Source organism: Camponotus floridanus, unplaced genomic scaffold, assembly GCF_003227725.1.
Source record: "Camponotus floridanus strain SB8 unplaced genomic scaffold, Cflo_v7.5 scaffold14, whole genome shotgun sequence".
NCBI classification, from domain to species: domain Eukaryota; kingdom Metazoa; phylum Arthropoda; class Insecta; order Hymenoptera; family Formicidae; genus Camponotus; species Camponotus floridanus.
In genome coordinates this window covers 2,190,798-2,211,832 of record NW_020229259.1, presented here as the reverse complement: position 1 = coordinate 2,211,832, position 21,035 = coordinate 2,190,798, and the positions used below count along the sequence as shown (strand labels likewise).

General features: G+C 39.5%; 1 protein-coding gene across 2 annotated transcripts in view; it reads right to left on the bottom strand.

Annotated features, from left to right (window-relative positions):
- Nucleotides 1-21,035, bottom strand: part of LOC105255635 (epithelial discoidin domain-containing receptor 1) — a 137,089-nt gene that overhangs the window by 29,854 nt on the left and 86,200 nt on the right. For both annotated transcript variants that reach the window (XM_011265043.3, XM_011265042.3), the window contains exons 5-7: nt 14,932-15,079; nt 13,917-14,221; nt 6,715-6,922 (exon numbers count right to left, since the gene is read on the bottom strand). In XM_011265043.3, coding sequence (XP_011263345.2) covers nt 6,715-6,922; nt 13,917-14,221; nt 14,932-15,079 — 661 coding nt within the window. The remainder of the gene's footprint in view (nt 1-6,714; nt 6,923-13,916; nt 14,222-14,931; nt 15,080-21,035) is intronic.

Below are 21,035 nucleotides of genomic sequence, written 5' to 3'. Positions count from 1 at the left end.
ATATTCCGTGCACACATGTTGAGAATATTCGTAATACTATTAATCAAAACAGGGTATTGTAATTGAAGGCGGATAGATAAGCATTACAGATGCAACGTGCAAGGATAATAAGATAAAAACTGAAAGTATCCGAGTGGAACCGCAGACTCCCCGATATCGTGGATTAAAGGATTCCAAATAAATCTCGAATACCGTTCTCCAACAAATAATGCGATCGATAAGCCGAGCGATTGCAAGCGAGCGTAATGAATTTGAACGGTGTCTGTTTAAAAATAAGCACCCGATTGGCTCCGGTACCTGGTTAGTCGTTATCGGTTATTTCGCGATACTTTGGTTACCACAAAGCCGCGCAAGAACATCGAATAATTACGCGGTAATAATCTCCGTCCGATAAGGATAAATTAACTTCGCCAAGAGCGCCGCGACCCTTTACGCAGAGAGCGGTGTAGTCCATAAGGATAATATTAACGAGCCAAGTTTAAGTACATTTTTCGCGTCGCTCCCGCCTTTGTCAATTAATAATCGACTACCGGAAGAAAGAGAAAGAGAGAGAAAGAGGGAGCGCTTTAAGTTCGGTGAGGGAGTTCCTCCGATAACGCTCGAAGCGCCAAGTTCTGAAGAAAGAACTCGATATATCAAGAAAGGAAAAGCGAGGGAGAAAGAGAAAGAGATAGGCAGACTATATATTTGAAATATTGAAAAAATCGCTAGTGGGAGCGATCGTTGGCAATGAATCATTTTTAACGAATGATTTGGATGAGAGAAGCGGTCGCAGTTTTGTGTACGTATGTGTGCATATATGTATATGTGAGAAACGGTGACTTCGATTTCACGAGAAAATCCATGGCCAGTCTCCTCGTATTTCTTTGTCCAATTATGTCTGTCGACGTTGGGGGCGGATGATGGGATGGGGTTGGAAATCCTTGCAGGACCTATGCGAAAAGGAAGAGGCCGCGAGAGGTGCATCCATTATCTTCTCTCTTCCGACTGCATCCGGAGATGCATCCATTATCCATCCTTCTCAGAGCGGAATCGGACGATCGCTCGCCGGTAAATTGCGAGAAAATATACGAACGACGGTCGATAAACTTTTAACGAGTTTCTTTTGTGCCGGGCGCGTCAGCCGCGCGGATATCTATAAGTCTCGAGGATTGCGGATCTGATTTGAAAGTCCTCGTCGATTCTTTCATAAAGGGGGTCACTCGTCAAACGCTCGGGGGATAAAATATTTGTAAGTTGAAACGAGAAACGAGATTTTTTTTTTCTTTTCACGAATAGTATAATTATGGGGGAAGGGAAGAAGAGTTAACGTAATTTTTATTCATGTAATTAGTAATTTTAGTATAATTTCTCTCCATCTCTATATTAATCCGGATTCTCCGCGCCTTTCGAAAATTTTCAAAAGAAATTTCACTCTTTAAGCGCGTATAAAAATGATTATCTTTTTATTATTATATTACTTATTACATAATCATAAAAAGTATGACGTAATACATTTGTCATATCGTAAAATTTTTCAACGTAAACGAAATTATAAAACGAAAATAAAATTACGAGAAAGCTTTGTTGTGATTTTTGAATGTGAGAAGCAGATGTAATACCACGGTATTGTACATCTACATCTTCATAACGTCATTTCACAGTTGTGCTGCGGGCATTCGTTTGAAATATCATAATGACATGCTACCGGAACCCTTCTCTCTCACTTCGCTACCATGCTCGAGATCCCCGCGAGGAAACTCGAAATCCCATCCAGGAATACGATTTCCTCCCTCGCGGACACGAGAGTTGTAATTTACAAACATCCGTCACAGAGCGGTCATACTCGTGGGATGTATCGTTAGTCCGTATCATTTTTCTTCGTCTTCTGTTGCTTCTGTCCGTACCGAAGCCAGCCCTTTTCGAGCTACGTCCTTTCCGTAAATGAAGGGAGCGTGTTCGGCACACATGATTTTCACGCGATTGTACGTGAAAAAGATCCGCACGAAATTATCTGTCGAGCTGGTCTGACTCTGGGGATGGTCAAAGGCAAAAGGGATTTCGTACGAAGGAACTGTCCAAAGTAAGGACGCGACTAAATTGCTGGAACGAAGATTGAACGAGGCGCAATCACGATGGATCGCTGCATCGAACATGCAGGATTCGCGGTATTCGTCGTCACTTTATAAGATGCATCGATGCAACGGATTTTAAAGTTTAGTTTTCGAAACATTAGAGTTTCTTTTTTATTTCAGAATTATCAATTTTCTAAAAGAAACAATTATACCTGGAATCTTTTCTAATATTATACCATCATCAATAATTTATCATTTTGTAATATTACGTAATTATCATTTTTAATATTTCGAATATTATTTTTAATTATCATTAAGAGAGATTCACAGAATTGAAAAGTTTGAGAATAAAATTTTTTATAATTTTATAAATTCTATAATTTTATAAAATTTTCTCAGCAATTTCACGTATATCATTAGTCACTGTAAAGTTCTCTTTGTACAGTAAATATCTATTCTTTGCTTTTTCGTGCTTTAATCGACGGATCTTTTTGCGCGACATTCTCGTCATATTCACATCTACGCAAAATCCGTCCTAAAAGATATTTCGATGGTACACTGTAATGCACGAGGAAGACGAGCGTTATGAATATACCAGGGACAGAGTTTCAGATTTCCTCGCGCGATTTATATGATCTCGTTGGTAAATCCCCTTGACAAACAACCTTCTATACGCGAATATTTTGAGCGAAAGCAGGATGCTCTCTTATGGGAGCTGACTAGTTGCGCATCATTATCTACACGTAATAGCTCACAGTTATCTATGAGTACGTCTCGCCGGAAGGCATGCGAGTTTCTTCTATAAGACGCTTTTCGGGGTTGTTATCGACGGATATCTTGAACAATTCTCGGCTATTCCTCGACGCCGATTGTTATCGGTATTTTATCAGCTTTCAATTATATAATTTGAGAATTTACGAGTTCTTTCCCGCAAAAAAAATGAGAATGACGATTTCATTTAACGATCACTTTATGTTTATTCTGAGAATATTTATAACTTATTGAATGCTTTTAACGACATTTCGCACGAGTTTATGTAAAGTTACAATTAAATATTAATACACAAATCCCTTTATCTGTGTAATTACCGCACATTGCATTATTTACGTACATGCAATCTGAATATATTCCTTTTTTAAAAGCTTGTGATTTGTATTGTAAACGAACACGATACACAATAATCTAATGTGTCTTAGAATCAAGCGACACGATTAAATTATCTTAATGATTGTTGAGTAACTGTTGAATAGTATTCTGCATTAATTTCATCGTTCTTATTGCGATTTGCAATGTATTTTATGCGCCTGCGAAAGAGCTTGCGTCTGGCTTGCGTTTTTGCATATATCCTTTGACGTAGAAAAAGAGCGGAGAGCAGAAGGAAGCGAGTAAAGAGTTTCGTGCACGTTTTATGATCTCGTCGCTACGTTGCTAAGTCCTCTCGGCAAACGACCCTTTGTACGTAAATACCTTGAATAAGAGCGAGGATGTTCTTATCTCCCATTAGTTCGTCGCGTAATTTCTCATTACAATGCGAAGATTACGGTTTCCCCAGAATTACTGAATTTCAGTCAACGAACCAGAAAATCTGTTCCTTCCTGCTTCAGTTAACGTTACTTCCGCTCGAAATACTGCACGGAATTATTAGTGCGATCTCTTTGAAGATTCATTATTTATACATATTGAAGATTCATTATTTGTATATAAATGCATGTAATACGAGTGTCCCTAATTAACGTGAAAATGTTTCGAAAATTTATGTAAAAATATTTTTTTTTTTTCAATTTGTATCAATTTGTATTTCTTATTAGTCGTAACTCATTTTCTAGAATGAGATTTCTTTCTCGTCAGAATGGAAGGAGTATAAAAGAGATGACAAAAGACTTGAAATGATTCAGATAAAAACTCGCATCGCGTTGTTATATTGCTCAAGGCTACATATTATGCGATACGATTAACAAAGAATGTTTTTCTACGCGTGAATAGAGCGGAAAAAGAAGCAAAGCTATGTCATCAGCGAGGGGTTCATCGTTTGAATCTTTATAATGGAGGTTCTCGAAAGCTACTAAAAGTTATCCTTAACATGGACAATGTATCGAACTTATCGAAAATTTCGTATCGCCTATAACCGTTCGATGACTTGCTCACCTGCTTTTCTATGCGTTTCTATGCGAAAGCCCTTCTTTTGGCAAGGGAGATTGAAGGGTGACTTTAAAGGATGAGGAATGATCGCGATCTTCCAGCTTTGTGTCGCGTGTTCTGTTGCACGTTCGCTATGTATCATAATACGTGACACTTTGAGCCCGTAGAATTACCATATGTCTCTTTATAAATCAGATTAAATACGGGCAGTGCTACGAAAATTTTCTTATCGTGTTTATATCGTTTTATTAAAATATAAACTTACATTTTTGTAATATAAAAATATCTTTGTGCGTTAGAAATTGATTAGCAAATGTGTTTGTTCTTTTCTGCATGTTCTTTTCTTACACTAGAAAAAAAGAAATATTAATAATCCTTTTCTAATCAATACAATTTAATTAATTATGAACATATATTTTATATGAAATTAATGATTTTTAACGAAATGATTACAATCTTTTTCAGAACTTGTTCCATTCTTTAAACCTGAGCGGAAGCTTTCTCTACATTTTCATACAAAGCATCTTGCAATAAGGGACAGAATGACACTTGGAGAGATAAGAGAATGCGCAGTTTTGCAGTATAATTGCACGCTCGACCTAATTATGTGAGTACGTTTTGTTTCTTTAAACTCTCAATTTTTGATGTATATAAAATGTGTGTAATTAGAGCATGTGTAGCCGAGTGCTTCAAAGATAAAAATTCACGATTTGAGACTTCACATTCGAGAACTATTCATGCTATTTTATTGTTCGTGCTCATTTATTGTGCAAAATATTTCAGAAATGTCGTTTTAATTACCAATTTGAATTACGCACAATAACGCACGACAACTTGGGATACAATTTGCATGACGACATATATCTTTATTGTACATGAAAAATCTATGCGATATTCTGTAATATTGTTTTACTGCGTTAATGCACAACTGCAAAATAATTTTGCAATTATATTAGCTGATGAAAAACGCATATGCAAATTTTAGATGTAATATTTAACGATAAAAATTTTACGCAATGTAATATTTATAGTACGTATGATATATCGCTGACGCGTTCTTTCTTAGGCTCTCTCCTGATTATAAATCCTCTTTATTCGATATCAGCGTACTGTAAATGCGGATAAACTCCTCGTAAGATGCGATTTTTATCGAATCCGTGTTAAATCAGACGGAACGATGAGACGAGGCGAAAGTCGCTTTCAGAATCGCGCGCACTCGATATGGAGACGTACGCCCCGCGATTTATATCTTCGTTGATAAAGCGTTTTTCCTCTGTCTAACATTTATGCCGCGTCGCACATCTTCCCCAGGAAACCGATCGTGAAGAAAAGGGAAGTTGATTTCTATCGAGTGAATGTACGTCGAGTCATATCTTACACGCGATGTCAAAACCGGAGAGATGCCGCGTAAGGAGACTGGTGGTATAGATTATTTGTATGTCTCCCCGCGTTTCCAGCACCCTTCCCTCCCCGAGTATCATCCGTTCTAAAATAGCTATCTGGCAGATATACGATAAGCCATTGTCAATTACCGCACGTATCAGTTTAAATCAACTTTGAGATTTATTTTTTCGATGATTGACAGGCGGCAATCGGTGCTACGAGGGAGCAAAGACGGAGGAGGGAGGGAGGATGGTGGTTTTGCGGTGGTTTGCGCCGAATTGGAATGAAATGGCAGAATCGCAAAAAGAAATACATTCTCGTCCTCTTCAGTTACGGTGGAGGCTTGTATCACGAAACGATTTCGCGTCACGAGCAGAAATTTTCGTCCCTAGTACCACCGCGATGCGATGTCCCACGTCTCTTTTTTTCCATGCCAGTCATTGTTTTTGTCCGTTATGGCGCGCGGATCAGCGTAGAAATATATATCCTCTCGTTCGGGGATTTTAATGTATTCCAGAATTTCGGTCAGGCACGTTTTGCTGGACGCTGTCACAGGATAGATGGACGAGAGATGATGGATTCAGTGAAATTAAATGACGTATCGCGTCATCTCTTTTTAGTTACGCGTCGTTCTACCTTCTAACTCCGTCCGTAAAACATCGAACGAATAAATTTTCTGTTGCCCTAGTTGCCTCGATCACGATTATGGAGATTTTGAAATATTGAATTTAAACTGTACGTTCGTATCGAACGCTTGCGCGCGCGCATGAGCCGACTGCACAATAAAGTTTCATAAATTTCTTAAGAGAAAACATTACGTTTTTCTCTCCGACTTCGCGTTCCTCAGGGTAAAAAGATGACGCACAATTTTCTACGACTGATATACGTTTGGTTGTGCTTCCTACATTTTAAAACTTTCATTAGATGTTATTATTTCTTCCTTAACACATTTTAGAAAAGCCATGAGCTATATGGAAAAGTTTCCCATTTATGTATAAAAAAGAATCATTTCTCAATGAAAAATTGAGTTTTGTTGCGATTTATATCATTAATATTAATTAAGAGTTAGTTTAAAAATATAAATTAGCTGTTTTTACGCGATGCAAGTACATGTCTTGGATATGATTAATTGTCTTACCGGAATCGAAGGTTACTTCGCTGACCATGATCCATCGATCCGAGAAGTGAAGTCTCAGCTTAACGAATTTCCCAACTCGATGATGAAGTTTGATCGTAATATTTCGGGAAGTCTCAAAGATCTTGTCCTCCATGTATGTGTACGTAATAGGTTCTCCTGTGTAATATTTTCCGCCAATACTAAAGAGTGTGTCGACTTGAGAAAACACCTGTAATCCAAAAACCAAGAAAACATCTTGAATATCTCGAATACGAAATACCGCATCATGTTATGTAAATGATATAGATAATTAAGCAAACAGAAAGATATAAATTGCGTTATTCGAATAAAATATTTATCAATAAATAACTCTTATACATAAGTCGAGAACGGAAATGGTACGGATTATGCAGCGAATAAGCGCTCGAGTAAAATTTATCGTATGTATTACGCGCATGAGTGTCTCGTCGGCATGAAAGAGGAAACACAGTACATATTTCGCAACAGCAAAATTCCTATTCCGCCTCTCCGAGCTACTTTTTCAGCTTCTGAACAACCGCATCGCGCGGCCGTAAATTTTTGACCGCGGATATCATTTTTCAGGGCTGACTACTTTCGCGCGGTCGTAAATTCATGGACGACGATCTGACAGGAAAGGAATTCCGTCGTCACGGAATGCGGGCCCTTGCTTGCTCTCCTTTCGTGTCGATGGAGGATCGCGCCGAAAAATCGCGCGACCGAGAAATCGATTCCAGTATTGATCGTTGAATTCGAATCGTAAAGTTCATTAACCGGGAACTAGTCCCGTCGCAAGGTCCGCAAGGAAAAAATGATTTTTACTACGTTGTTAAGAGACTAGCTCCAGGTGATATGAAATAAAATGAATTACGTCATAGTGAATATTAAGTAAAATGGATACCAGCGCGCTTCGACGTTGATGGATAGGTTTTCGACTCGAAAATCTCTTCAAAGAAGATTCACCAACAAAGTAGAGTGTGGATCGTTTTCACGCGAGAAGCGAAAAGCTGTGATACTTTTGAGAATGTTATAAAAGTTTAATGTGTCCCTAAAGTTCGATATGATGTAACCATAAATCAAATATTATCCGAGATATTATCCAAAGTCGCGCGGGCTTTTTATTAGTAAAAATGTATCGAGAAAGCATTCGTACGATGTACACTTGCTTGTTCGCTGTGCCTGAATTTACATCCTGTTTTTTTTTCTTTTTTTAAAATCGATACAAAAATATTATATTTTCTTCGAGTAATCGGTGATGGGAGAAGAAGCAGAGGCGCATACAAACGATCTATTTCTTTTCGCGAAGAATGACAATTTGATTATAAATGTGAAATTGGATGGTCCAATTTCATCGCGGAAATACCGATGTAGGGAAGCGCAATGCGAGTGCCTAAATAATTTCGTGTATCCAAATCGCGTGCCGCATGCGCAAAGTGCTTGCTGAATATTCGTAAGTCACGGGCCATTTGAAATTCCGAATATCTGACGACAATGATGACAATGATGACGTTGCGGCGAATAATCTGAAATTCCGTAAGTTTCGATTAATGTTGGATAATTTCCGCGAGGCTTAAGCGAACGCCGGACTCCGTTACTACCGCAAGCATGTTCTTGGATGCCTCCTACCTTGGCTTACATCATCCACGATGGCTAGCGGACCCGAGCAATTTGTCGAGGAATTCTGTGTGTGCCGTATTTCGCTGGAATTGGAGCGTGGAATATCACATCGCATAAAGTTGATTCAAGAAATATAATGTATGACGGAAAGTTGCATATAAGAGCTTTTCTAAAAGTTATCGAATTCATGAGCAATAAATAAGTTTCTTCTACATCAGATTTACGTAAATATATTTAATAAAGAGATGCACGTGAAATCACGTGAAAATTTTGAGAAAATTCAATATTTCCGGAAAATTGCTAGAAAACTCATTATCCATCAAAGATAATTCAATTGCGCACATAAAATATAAGCTCGTTCCAGGAGAAAATTTATTTTAGACAAATGGCAATCGTATTGTATTTAGTTGAAGGAACTTTTATCTAACAACAAAGATCAATAATGCTTTTATCTCAGCGCAGACATGTCAGGTAATAAAGTGTCGCCAAATTCTATCATGATGTCTGCGTCTTCTCGTTCTTGTCTCGTATTTTACTAGGTTCGATGGTACAGTCGTAGGAGAACCTCCGGAATACATTTCCAATGATGCGGTAGACAGGGAGTCGGCCTATCAGATTCGGTTATCCTAATCCGCGTCATGTAAATCCAATTTCCAGAGGTTTATCTCGCGGCAATGGCAGCCGGGAACGATATATACCGTGCGGCGGGAAGACGCGAGATCCGACGGTAACAGCAGTAGTATCGACATGTCGATGCACCTTGCGCGAGACAGGCGCGTGTAGGTGTTGCATGAAGATAGAGTCATCATAAAATTCCTACGATTGTGTACGAGCTTTCCGTTACAACCGAAAGTCATCGGAAAAGAGATGAGATGCATTCCACGTGTGCGCGCGCGTGTAAATTATATGCGCAATTTATGATACAATATTTAGAATAAAAAGCAGTCGACACGAGATACTAGACCTTATTTTAAAGCTTCCGAAAGGAATATGCGTGAGTTGCTAATTATTTTAAAAAACAAGAGCATTTACAATGTTTAATATCATATGTATACCGAAGTCTCTCTTATATCTGTGCATTTAAATAACTGACACTTTCTGATTACTTATGCATAAGAGTATTAAAAGGAATTATCTTATATCTTATCGAGGTACATAAATATATTTGAGCTAGAAGATGTAGAGAGGATCTCGCGATTAAATACATAGAATTTATCGGCGGAGATATGTTATCAGGCTGCAGACGCAGTAGCTCTCAAAAATCGAGATACTATATATTAGAGAGAATTCCCCCCCCTGGAATAATTATGACAGCGCGTATATACATTCCATTTCGTTCCATTAGTCGACCATGAAGTTTTATGCATTACGCTGAATAGGTAATGCGCCTTCGTTCGGCCAAACACGTACCGGAGGGAACGTCCGTCAGCAAAATTGAAACGGATTTCGAGAGAGGAAAGAGCATTCGTAAATAAAATCGGCACGCCGAACGCGCGGAAGACCGTTACGTCAACCGAGGCGCGCAATCACGCGAATTTATGCACTTTGACGAGACGGCATCTCTTACGCCGAATGAGAGAGGTATTTGCCGGAATATCAGATAACGAGAGGATTCGTCGCAGACGAACCTTCCTCCCGCTTCTCTTCGTTCTTCTCTCTACCGGTGAAGCGCCGGTAAATTCATTCTTCTTTATTACATTACGACACGTAGAACGCGCATTCCGGAAAATTACCTTACTCCAGAATGATCCGCGCGTGCGATTCTGCGACGATTTGCAGCTCCAGCGGAGGCTGTTTTGATCGCGGTCCATTATCGCTCGCGACTATTGTATTTCATCGGCTGAAGGAGAAAATGTTAATTGGATGCAAAAAATGCGCCGATATAGATAGCACAGAAAGGGAGAGGTGGTCCTTTGACAGTGATCCATATAAAAGAAATCACCACTCATCTCGTCATCGAATTTTATTGCATTAAAGCAGTAAAAAGGAACTCGTTGAGGAGGACGTTGATCGGGTGTTAGGTGCCGCTACGTCGGGGGCACCGGCCACCAAGAGGTTGCAACGTGGCCGTTTTGGAGGACCGCTGACCGCTGCATCAAAGACCGGGCGCATTTATGGCGGGCCACCACCGTAGTTTGCGTGCCACTGTAGTGGTGAGGGTAGGGTGTGTACGAGGGACTTTGTAATTATTGGGTTTAAGCGAAGGTTCCGTCGGTTTTTCAGCGCGCGTCCCGATTATCCGAATTGGTTATCGAAAACCCATTAGTACGTGCGCTCGCGATGAAGTCCTCGTTTTTATCATTCTATTCCTTTTTTTTTCGCGCGAAGGATACGGAGAGCATCGCTCTCATAAATTCGGTAATAATTCTCCGATGTATCAATGCGCGCGGGCTTTTAGTATTTCTGCAAACGAGCTCCCTCGGCCTCTCAACTGACTGAGATATTGATTTATGAGCGCGCATCATCTTATATCACGCATTATTTCCATATATTTCCCGAGAAATCTATCGCAGTGTTTCGCTCTTCCAATGTATCCCCCCGTGCAATATATTTGTACTCTTATATTTTATACGGTCGCGAATACTTGTCGGCCTAGAGCGATATCTATCCGCCGTATGAATTTATATAATTTTTCGCGATGTACAAACGCTATTTCGATTTATCGTTCCGATATCAGTCTATCGTAAAACGCAGACACTCCATTTATGGCCCATCTCGCACGCACGCATGTTTTTACGTTATTCGCGCCGTGCGATAAGGAATATCGCTCGCGGTATTCGCAGTGAATTTTATCTGTCGCGACTAACATTCTAATTTACGTTTAACAGACTATTAAAGTTTATATACATTCAACGGGAATCTGGGATGAAGTTGAATTGTAATACGAACACTCCGGGGGGTGGAGCATGTTTGGGAAGGGTGATCACTGAACCCAGCATCAAAGAGTATACGTACCCTCCTATCCTGCGCGTTTATACCGCGATCGCCCGCGCGCGGTGGCTGTATTTGCGCTTTGTGCGAGATATTCACTATTCGCGGATCGCGCACACACGCGCACGCATGAGTACGCGCCCGTGGATTTTCGACCGACGCAAAAATTTTTCGATTTTCGCGGCAAGCGTTCTGCGAATACCGCTGCTATACAACCGGATATCGACGGCTCTCCCGAAAAACATCGAGCGGTTTCACCGCGTTTCCAGTAACGCAAAACTATCTGGAGCACGTTCCCATTTCAAGGATTCGTAACGACGTACTCGAAATACTACGAAGTCCGTTCAGATTGCTGGATCAGGGCTTTCGTTAACAGTTCCCATAGGTATAAACGATGCTAAATATTAACTTGCGTTCGCGGTTTTTACTCGTGAAATATTGATTATCATTTTTTTTTTGCGTCCAATTTTTATAACGATTAAAAAAGTTATACTTGCTTATAACACGTAATGATTTTTCAAATTAAAAGAAACTATGTGAAACGGCAAAGTTTATTCCTTTCAACGAAAATTAATAATATTTTCTCAACTATTAATAACTCTGTGCATTTTTAAAAATAAAGAATAATAAATATCTCTTTCTTCTACAAAAATTAGTAATAGCGAAATGTTTGCGTAATACGGTATTACGACGTAATCTCTTTCGTCCTCTACGATTTCAACACGAAAGAATTGTTCGGGACAATTTTATTCGGATCAAAATTCGGGTGCTTCCGTTTCTGGCGCAACATTCAATAATCTCCTATACATATTTCACCGCACGCGTCGTCGAACCTTTAAACGAACTGTAGCATATGACAGAATACGCACGCGTGTTTAAAGCGGATTTGTTTCGGATACGATGAAACATGCAATATGTGCGGCGCGGACTTTGTCATTGGAGATCTCGAGTTTCCATATTTTCAGTATGACGTCACTAGAGAGCCAGTGTAATACATAATTACAAACGACGAACGTTTGAATGTTACATGCATGCTGCCATTTTCTTCTCCCTCTCGTTTTCTCTGCTTCGACTTCGTAATATGTCGCTTAATAATGGATATTATTCCCATTCTCGGGTCTCGCATTGTTGCTCTCTATCTCTTATTACAATCAAAGTATCAGGACGCAAATTGTAATGAGAAAAGTGCATTATAGCTCTGATATAATAAAAGTACACGACTCTGTATGTAAATTGCCGACTATCATAATACTATCGAGTCGTCAAATCTACGTAGGACGGCGCGGCGGGGTCGCGATTTGTGACCAAACGGAAATTACACAATGGATCGAATCATAACTCGGAGTAAGCACGAGGAATCTCTCTTTATAAGCCACCCCCGCGAACTCATTTCCGCGGCTACAACGCGCTGAATCACGGATATGGCGAATGATGCGAAAAGTTTCCTATCTGCCTCTCAAGAAGCATCCGGGAATTGTTTTTCTTCCATCAAGTATCTCTGCTCAAATTTTCCGGTTTGCTCTTAAGTTTCGCGAATAAAAGTTGAAATTACGAAACACAAGAGTATGAAACGTCTCGGATATGAAGAGGGCAAGAGATTCACGAGAGAAATTCCGCATCACGATGCTGATGTTTACAAAATCGGTAAACAACTTATTACGCACCTTATGGGTTTGTACAACGCGATTTATTACGATTATATAATTGCTATTAATCAAAATTATCACCGCAAATATATCGAGATTTTCAGCGCTTAAATTCCAATGCTAAATAACGTATGTCGTAATAACATGTATGAATTCCTCATTAAATTCGCAAGATTCCTCGTGAAATAATGTGGCTAATAGCCGACTCAATGCGCAGAGACCATGGCAGATATCAAACTACCGGAATTGCTGTTCCACGGTGTATTGATATTCAATGGGCGTCTGCCTGATAAAGCGTCGAGTGGAATATTCAATCAAGCGTGGTGGTGAGGACAGGGAGAGCGGGAGAAAAGGCGGGGTGAGGGTGCATCTTGCCGACCAGATGCTGCGCGACTTAGGCGGATGGTGATGGTAAAAGGTGGAGAAGATCACGAAGAACCCGTGGATGGCGAGCGTGTTGATCGACGCTGCTTGCGCATTCCTGACGGGGACTAAGGAATAATGTCGCTAAAGCGAAGGTAAACGATTCCTCGGCGTCAACGAGTTCACGGAGGAATCTCGGCTGAGGAAAGTAATTCGATATAGAAGCGGCGCGTGCTCCGTTCTGATCACCTGGATTCTTTAGGTTCTCCCGGATCGTTATCCGTGCGGAATCACAACGAACGGTTCAATCGATTAGACATGCGTTTATAAAACGGAGTACACTTTGTCTAGGAAAAAGAAGATCTTTTCGCGCTCCTTTTTATCTCAATTTTTACGCGATATATCGCATGCACTCTGTAATCTTTAAACAGAAAGAATTTATGTCGTGTACTTTTAATCGTAGTATTGTTATTAAAAATATTACTATGAATTACGAGTTATATGACTAGTTTTTCTATTCGATATTATTTAATTATATCTTTTTGGATATTTAATTATATCCATTTTAATAATATTCTTAGCGAAAAGTGAAGATAATTATCTTTTTATTGAGATTTAATGAATTTAAATATGCTTAGCTGTACGAACCTGAACGCCCCTGGTGAATTCGTTATTGCAATAGATATGGACGGCGGAAAATTCTCTGACTTTGTCGAACTCAAACTTGATCTCGACCGGCTGGTTACGGCTATCGTTTCTCCAACCTACCCAGCCCTGGGCGCGATCGTTATCGTGGTACATTTTGAAATTATCAGGTCCTGTTCTGCCATCCGTCAGCTGACCCAGACCACGGCGCAACTCGCCGTCCCAGTGTCCGTCGTAGGTCGCATCGAAGAATTCCCATCCGTTGCCCCTTTTATCGCCCTGGGGCATCGAGTAGGACACTACGCCGTCTGTAGAAGGAAAAAGTTAAGATACGATATTGACCTTTTATCGATGGCGATATACTGCCTTTGATTTGTTCGAGAGCGAGTTATGCGAGTCTTATTTTGACCGATATATATGTGAAGAAAATAAATATAAATTTTATATCGATAGATGGCGAATGTATACGTGTGAGTGGCATCTTTAGCATTTGATTGAAAGCAAATGAATGAAAATATAAATTAAAATTGCCATCTTTTTAAGCGAATTAGGAATTACGAAATTAATTATTTGCTGAAAAAAATGTATTTATATATAAATCACAGTCTTTGTGTTTATTATGTATGTATATATGCGTGTTGACTCGAAGCATCGCGAATATGTAAGAAATCAAAACTCGATTTTATTCACACTTGAAACTCGTACTTTAGATGATTTCTAATTCGTATCTCATATATTTGTTTAAGCTACTAGTAAAGCAAACTGCTCATATGAACACGTTTGAATAATGTTAATGGTCTAACATGCGCGCTAATGATTTATCGCATTTCTGGCATTGAGAATATCTATTCGACGCCCGTAGCTAATTCGATTCCCGAGTGAAAACGGAATTATACGAGCAAGATTTTGAAAAGCAAATTTGCTCTGGCCGCAGCCGGTATCAGAGTTAATGGACAGTCCGTCGGGTGTACCGGTCCGGGGCAAGTTTCACGAAAATTGGCGAGTGCAAACAGCTTACCGCTCCAGTAACACCCGTAGAGCTCGACCCGCATGCAAACCGTCCGCCTGTGATAGCTGTAGGGCAGAAAACGGATCTTGCTCGCCCACAGAGGCGGCTGCAGCTCGTGCTTGGACTCCAAATACGTGTTCGTGTTACCCGTTATTACCTGAAAGCACAGAAAGCGCCAGTTCAAGTATAGGACAATTTCAGTTTTCGGTCCGGTATGGCGTTTGAGCTTTACCAGACCACTCGGTACGAGTCTCATTAGCTCTCTTTCAGTGGCGTTACATTAACCTCGGGGGGATATTTAGGCACGTGCGCCATTCCCCGTCGTGCTTTTTGTATTACTATATCGGACGATACCAATACCGATGAAGCATACGAACAGCTTGTGAATATAAAACAGCAAATTTTTATATATAGCATGCAATTTCGAGATAAGATTTTTATCAATTTTCGAAATAGAATTTTTAAAATGCAAAATTTTTTCGAGACAATTTTTAATCGTACGTTCTTTGCAAAACTGATAATTGTAACTTTAAATTCACGTTATCTCATGCATATAGAAGAGAACAAAAAAAACCTTATATTATTGACAAATTATTTTATTATTTATTGCGACCGAACTATTGCCATCATGTCGCAAATTTCGATACGTTTATGAATTTGATATTCTTCTCGAAATCGTATAGCTCGTACATATCAATCAGTCCGCCTGGCAGGTCGGAAAAAGCATCCGATGCGTTACTTTATATCCCGTTTGGAATGTCGCGATTGTCTGACAGTAGTTGTTGACATTTATATCGTTCGAACAATGCCTGCGCTTCAGCAGCGTGAAATACCGTCGGTCCCTTTTCCTCCTCTCTTCCCTCCCACCCGGACTTGGATATGTCCTGTCATAGAATGGACATCGCGTTCCACGGGATCAGACGGGGGCTAAGGACTAATTTCACTCTACATTCCACCGCGTTAGACACGTTCCGACAGAGACGCATAGAGAAAAGGAGAAGGAGAGAGAGAGAGAGAGAGAAATCGAGAGATATATATACATGTATACAGACAAGAGAAGCTAACACGGATCTGCGAATCGACGAAGGGACGAAGGGTTCGCGGCAGACGTAGGAAGGGTGACGGAAAGCGAGAGAGGGTTGAGTTAAACGTCCGCATTCCCTGATCCCCGTCGAGGCAGAGAACGTGTTGCCGTCGTTGACGACGTCTCTCTCTCCTCGAGCGTGCAGGGGCGACGGTGCAATATTGATTCCACGTTGTGGGTTTATGAATAAAATAAGCGGTTTATCCGACGGCGGTGTGTAGGGTGGTGTGTACCGTGTACAGAGGGCGGGGGACGTGCGGGCGGGTGGTACGGTCCCACGGGATCACGCGAAGTGGCGCGTTGCCCATGGTGAGTAGATAGCCAGGTACGCTTATGTACATAGGTATACGTGACGCGAACACATAGCAGACTAGATGGTACATATTATACGGGGTGTATCGGAAGTTGCGCGCTTTCTCTCCTGTAATTACAGGCTCTCCGATGGACTCGAAGATGATGTTTCTTCGGTGCGAGTTTGACGGCAGGATTAATTATCGAGTTATTTAATACTGAAAATTAAGCTATATAAACATACAATAAGATAGTTGCAAATCAAATATGAATCTTAATAGAAATTTAATTCCGAGCCTGATTAATAAAGATATTTAGTGTTACAAAATCAAATATTAGAGAGACGATAATTTAGTTATCTTCTCGCAAAAAAAGAGAAAAAATATAAAAAGATGTGTATGACTTTTGACACATCTTATATTGTATAGATACGTATAATCGCGTGTCTTCTCTTAAAGAAAACGTAAATGGCGTGTATCATTGTTCACTAAACCTGTATAAGTATGTGGAAGTGTGCGGCGGCAACACATAGTCGCGTAACAAAGCATCTTGTGGCAGGCGCAACGCATTCTGCGCACGTCCCGTGGCCTAACATACGTTTTATGCCTTTAGCCATTTTCCTTCCACTTTTCGGTGAACCCATGCGCTGACCTCGACTACTATACTACTGTCGACATGTCTTTTACTCTCTTCGTACGGGACTCTATCTCTCAAATATCAATAATCATGATCCTTCGGGCCGTCCTTACATCGTCCATAACATGCGATACTTGTTCGCCAGCAACTGACCCCTCTTCATCTCGTTTATATTTATTTTCTATTTTGATTCTTCTCACCTCGCAATCTCAAAATTGCGTTGCTACAGCTTCGCAATTTTTTGAGAATACTATTCGAACAAATAGCAAAGTTCAATTACCGCTACCAAGACGTAAAAGTGTTTCACAACTTTCCACTGGCAACCCTTGTTTCCAGCCGCCAGACCCGCGCGCGGCCGTATTTTCCTTCCAGAAACAGACACTTCGAAAGTATTCCCTTAGGCGAGCCCTTACCTCCTTACCAACGGATAGCTTACTGCACCCTGGGTGAAAAACCTTCCTCTCCCTCTATCCGGGGGTCGATTCTTCCTCATTTCATGGCAACCAGGGACCCATTTCAACTGCGCGTTATGTTGCTGCCAGTTCTCACAACGGCGTAGCAACAAGATCTTGCATTTCCGATAGTTAACTGCCTATATATATTTGTATTTACAGAGTGAAATAAACGTCCGTATATATGTACTTGTCTTTACAATAATTTGATAACATATTACAACGACTGCATGGATAAGAATGAATTCAAAATACGAAAAATTGAAGATATCTTTCAGTAAAAGATAAATTATATGGATAAGTATATCTCTAATGATAGAATATTATTTATTCAGGGATATACTTAATAAATATTTTATGTATATATACGTACAAGAATTAAATTCATTAATAGGGAGGAAATTTAATAAAATATTTTGTATTATCAAAATATTTCATCACAGTTTCGGTAACATTTTAAATCGGCAAAATTAACTAGCTCGCTCAAACTCGATTGCAATACTTGTAATGTTAAATACATATACAATATTCATCATTTTCGATTTACGTTGTATTATTAATTTGCATTAGATTGTTGATTCATGAACGTAATTATCATTTTCATGAGCTATTAATCATCTAATCATCATATGTAAATCGTCGAATTAAATGCATTTCATTTGGGTATTACAATTACATAAATGCATAATGTATAGACGAATCATTGTGCATTGTACGGAATGTATACATGCATTATTTAAAACGTTATACGTGTGCGCGCGAGATAGGCAACTATTACTGTTTATTACACTTGCTAGAAAAAGGTTTCAAAGATTAGACAACCTTTTATCATTGCAAGACAATTTTACGTGCCTTTCCAGCGTAATTGTCTGCTTCTCCTATTTTTACTTTTGCGTGTCTACGTGCTTTCTGTTGCGTGCTCGTGAGGGTCAAGTGTTAAGCGACGAACTATTACAGATAATATTGAGACCTGTAGTGATCTTAGATAATGTTCGAGACTCTGGTCTCGCAAAAGATATATACTTATTATTGTTTTGTGTTTTTATCGTAGAATTAGTTTTTATCGTAGACAATAATTTGTAATAATTTGTACAAACTGGTATAGCAACGTGTATTTCCTTCTATAAAGAATATAATTTATTTTATATATATACATAAACAAAATATTCAAAAAATCAAAAAAATCGATATTCGAGGTATATTGATAAGACGGAATATTGCGGAATCGTTGGCAAAATGTGTAGGAAAACATGCAGTTAGGTGGAATGCAAGATTCTTCTATATCAGAATTAAGAAACGCCGACGGAAGAAAATAAAAATAGTGAGCCCCCATTTTGCAAACGAATGACAACCGGACGACGTGACCGAGCACGAAATAGGACATCTGTCGGCTCTTATATGCCTATCGCGTTACTCCAGGGTTGCAAAATTATGCAACTGGCACTTTCTCGAGACAGAAACGAGTGCACGACGGTGGAAAGGGATGTGCACAATGTAAAAGAGTCAAGGAGATGCAGTAGCTCGATGGAACTTTATCGTGACAGCTTCTTCAAATCGTAATAGCTGCATGCGCAGTTTATAGCGGAAGTGTATCTCGTAAATATGCATCTCCGACGACGTCACGATCGAAATGCATCTCAAGAATGCTAGATGCGGTTATAAACTTTCTAAATTCAGATGCCATTTAGAGGATGAGTCGCTTTTGCGAGACTTTATCGCGATTGATATTAAAATGTAAGATTAGCCCCATTTCTCAGTTTTTCGTATTCTTACGCATTCATAAATATTCCTTAGAGCGATTTAAAATTAAAAATGGCGCAGGCATTCGGATAATATACATATATACATACATACATGTATATATACATAATATATATATATATATATATATATATATATATATATATAAAATTTGAAATATTCACTAAAATTCAGTTTTACTATTTTCGCAAAAAATATTCTTCATATGTATTTGAAATTTATTAAATTTTTAATCCGTGTGCTCGCGTTATTAATAACATCCTTTTCTCTCTCTTTCTCTTCTTTTCTGTATCTAATCTGAATAAATTTTAAGTTTTAATTTTCAAGTTTCCTCTCATACTTTTTAATTATTTTTTAAATACCTTTTTCACGACACGCTTTATAACTTTTTACATCAATTTTGCTCTCGCTCTGTTATGATTTTGGAAGACAGAAAGAGGTTGACGAAAAAATTTGGTGAGCCAAGCGAACCGTGATCTTCTTTCTCGTGCGCGATTTTGAAGTGTTCATAACTTATGCCCGTGTTCGTTTTTTGCCTGTCGAAGCGTCGCATAAAACGAATTTATTGCGTTGGCGCATGTATGTCGTGACGGTGGCTGCCTCCGCGAATATTTTCATGCACTTCTCTTGAATGACGCTATTGGAATTTCGCTCGTCGATGGGCCGATATTTTTAGGTCGTCCTCTATCTATTACCGATTATGGTTCTACTATTCCGCTTCCATCGGCCTTTTATCCACAGAAAATATTCGTTTGATCAAAAACGTGTGTTGCTTCAAGGTAACTCAATTCGGTTTCTTCAAACAGAGACAAAAATTTTTCGTTCGGATATTGGAAAGACATTCTCTTGCATTTTCTCTATATTTTTTCTAAATTTTCTATATTTTCTATATTTCGAAATTTTCTACATTTCCATTCTAGAAAATATATTTTTAGAAAAAACAATTTATAAAAGGATACAAATTAATTTTGTCAAAACTATATATGTCTTTTAATTATTTTTTTAATCACGATATTTTTATAAGATACATCCTCTATATCGAAAGTTTATCTTCCATCGAGAGAACGTAATCAAAAAATATATTTCTGATAAATCGTTATAGTTTTATTTCCGTTTGTAATTGCAATTTTCTATCGCGAAATGTTCTGCCATACCATTCTCAAAAATCCGCGTTGACCTTTATCTATTATTACATCTGCCGGTCTCGATGTGCAATAAAAACGTAACGTTAATGCGCGCGTTATCGCGATGCGAGTTATTACGCGATATCGCAGTCGCCATTGATTCGGCGCGTAGGCGTATCTTGTACCGACGACCGGGGCTATCGTTCTCGCACGGGTTACACTTACAATTGCAATTATACACACCGCGGAGTGTCGGGCACGCAGGCGCGTGTCGTGACGTCGGTGCATTATTCCGCGGACGCGTTTCGCTAATGTCCCCAGCTTCCTGTGCGTGCAACATTACAACCGACATTACAGTGACGGCAATATCGCGCTGCGTTGCTTCCTTTACTTTTTTCCCGTCCTCCGCCTCGCCCCTAAGGTAGTCGTCGCGACTACCTGGAAACACTGTGATTTAGGCGGAACCGGCATCGTCGACGCGAGCAAGTCGCTTGCGTGTCCGCTCGCTCCGCACGCACGCATCCGTTTCCTCACGCACCCCTCGCTTGCGCACTTATCCCCCGACAATTATCGGATTTCCGCACGGAATTCTCCTGCTCGAATTTACGCGAGGAACGAGGGATGATGGATCAAGAAGCTAAATCCGTCATCTGTTCACGAGCATTTCCACGTAGCATTACTTTTGCAAAAGTTATTCCAAAGTTGCTTTTTAATTATATGGATTTTACGAACGATTGGGGCGAGGGAAATAAACATATTTATATC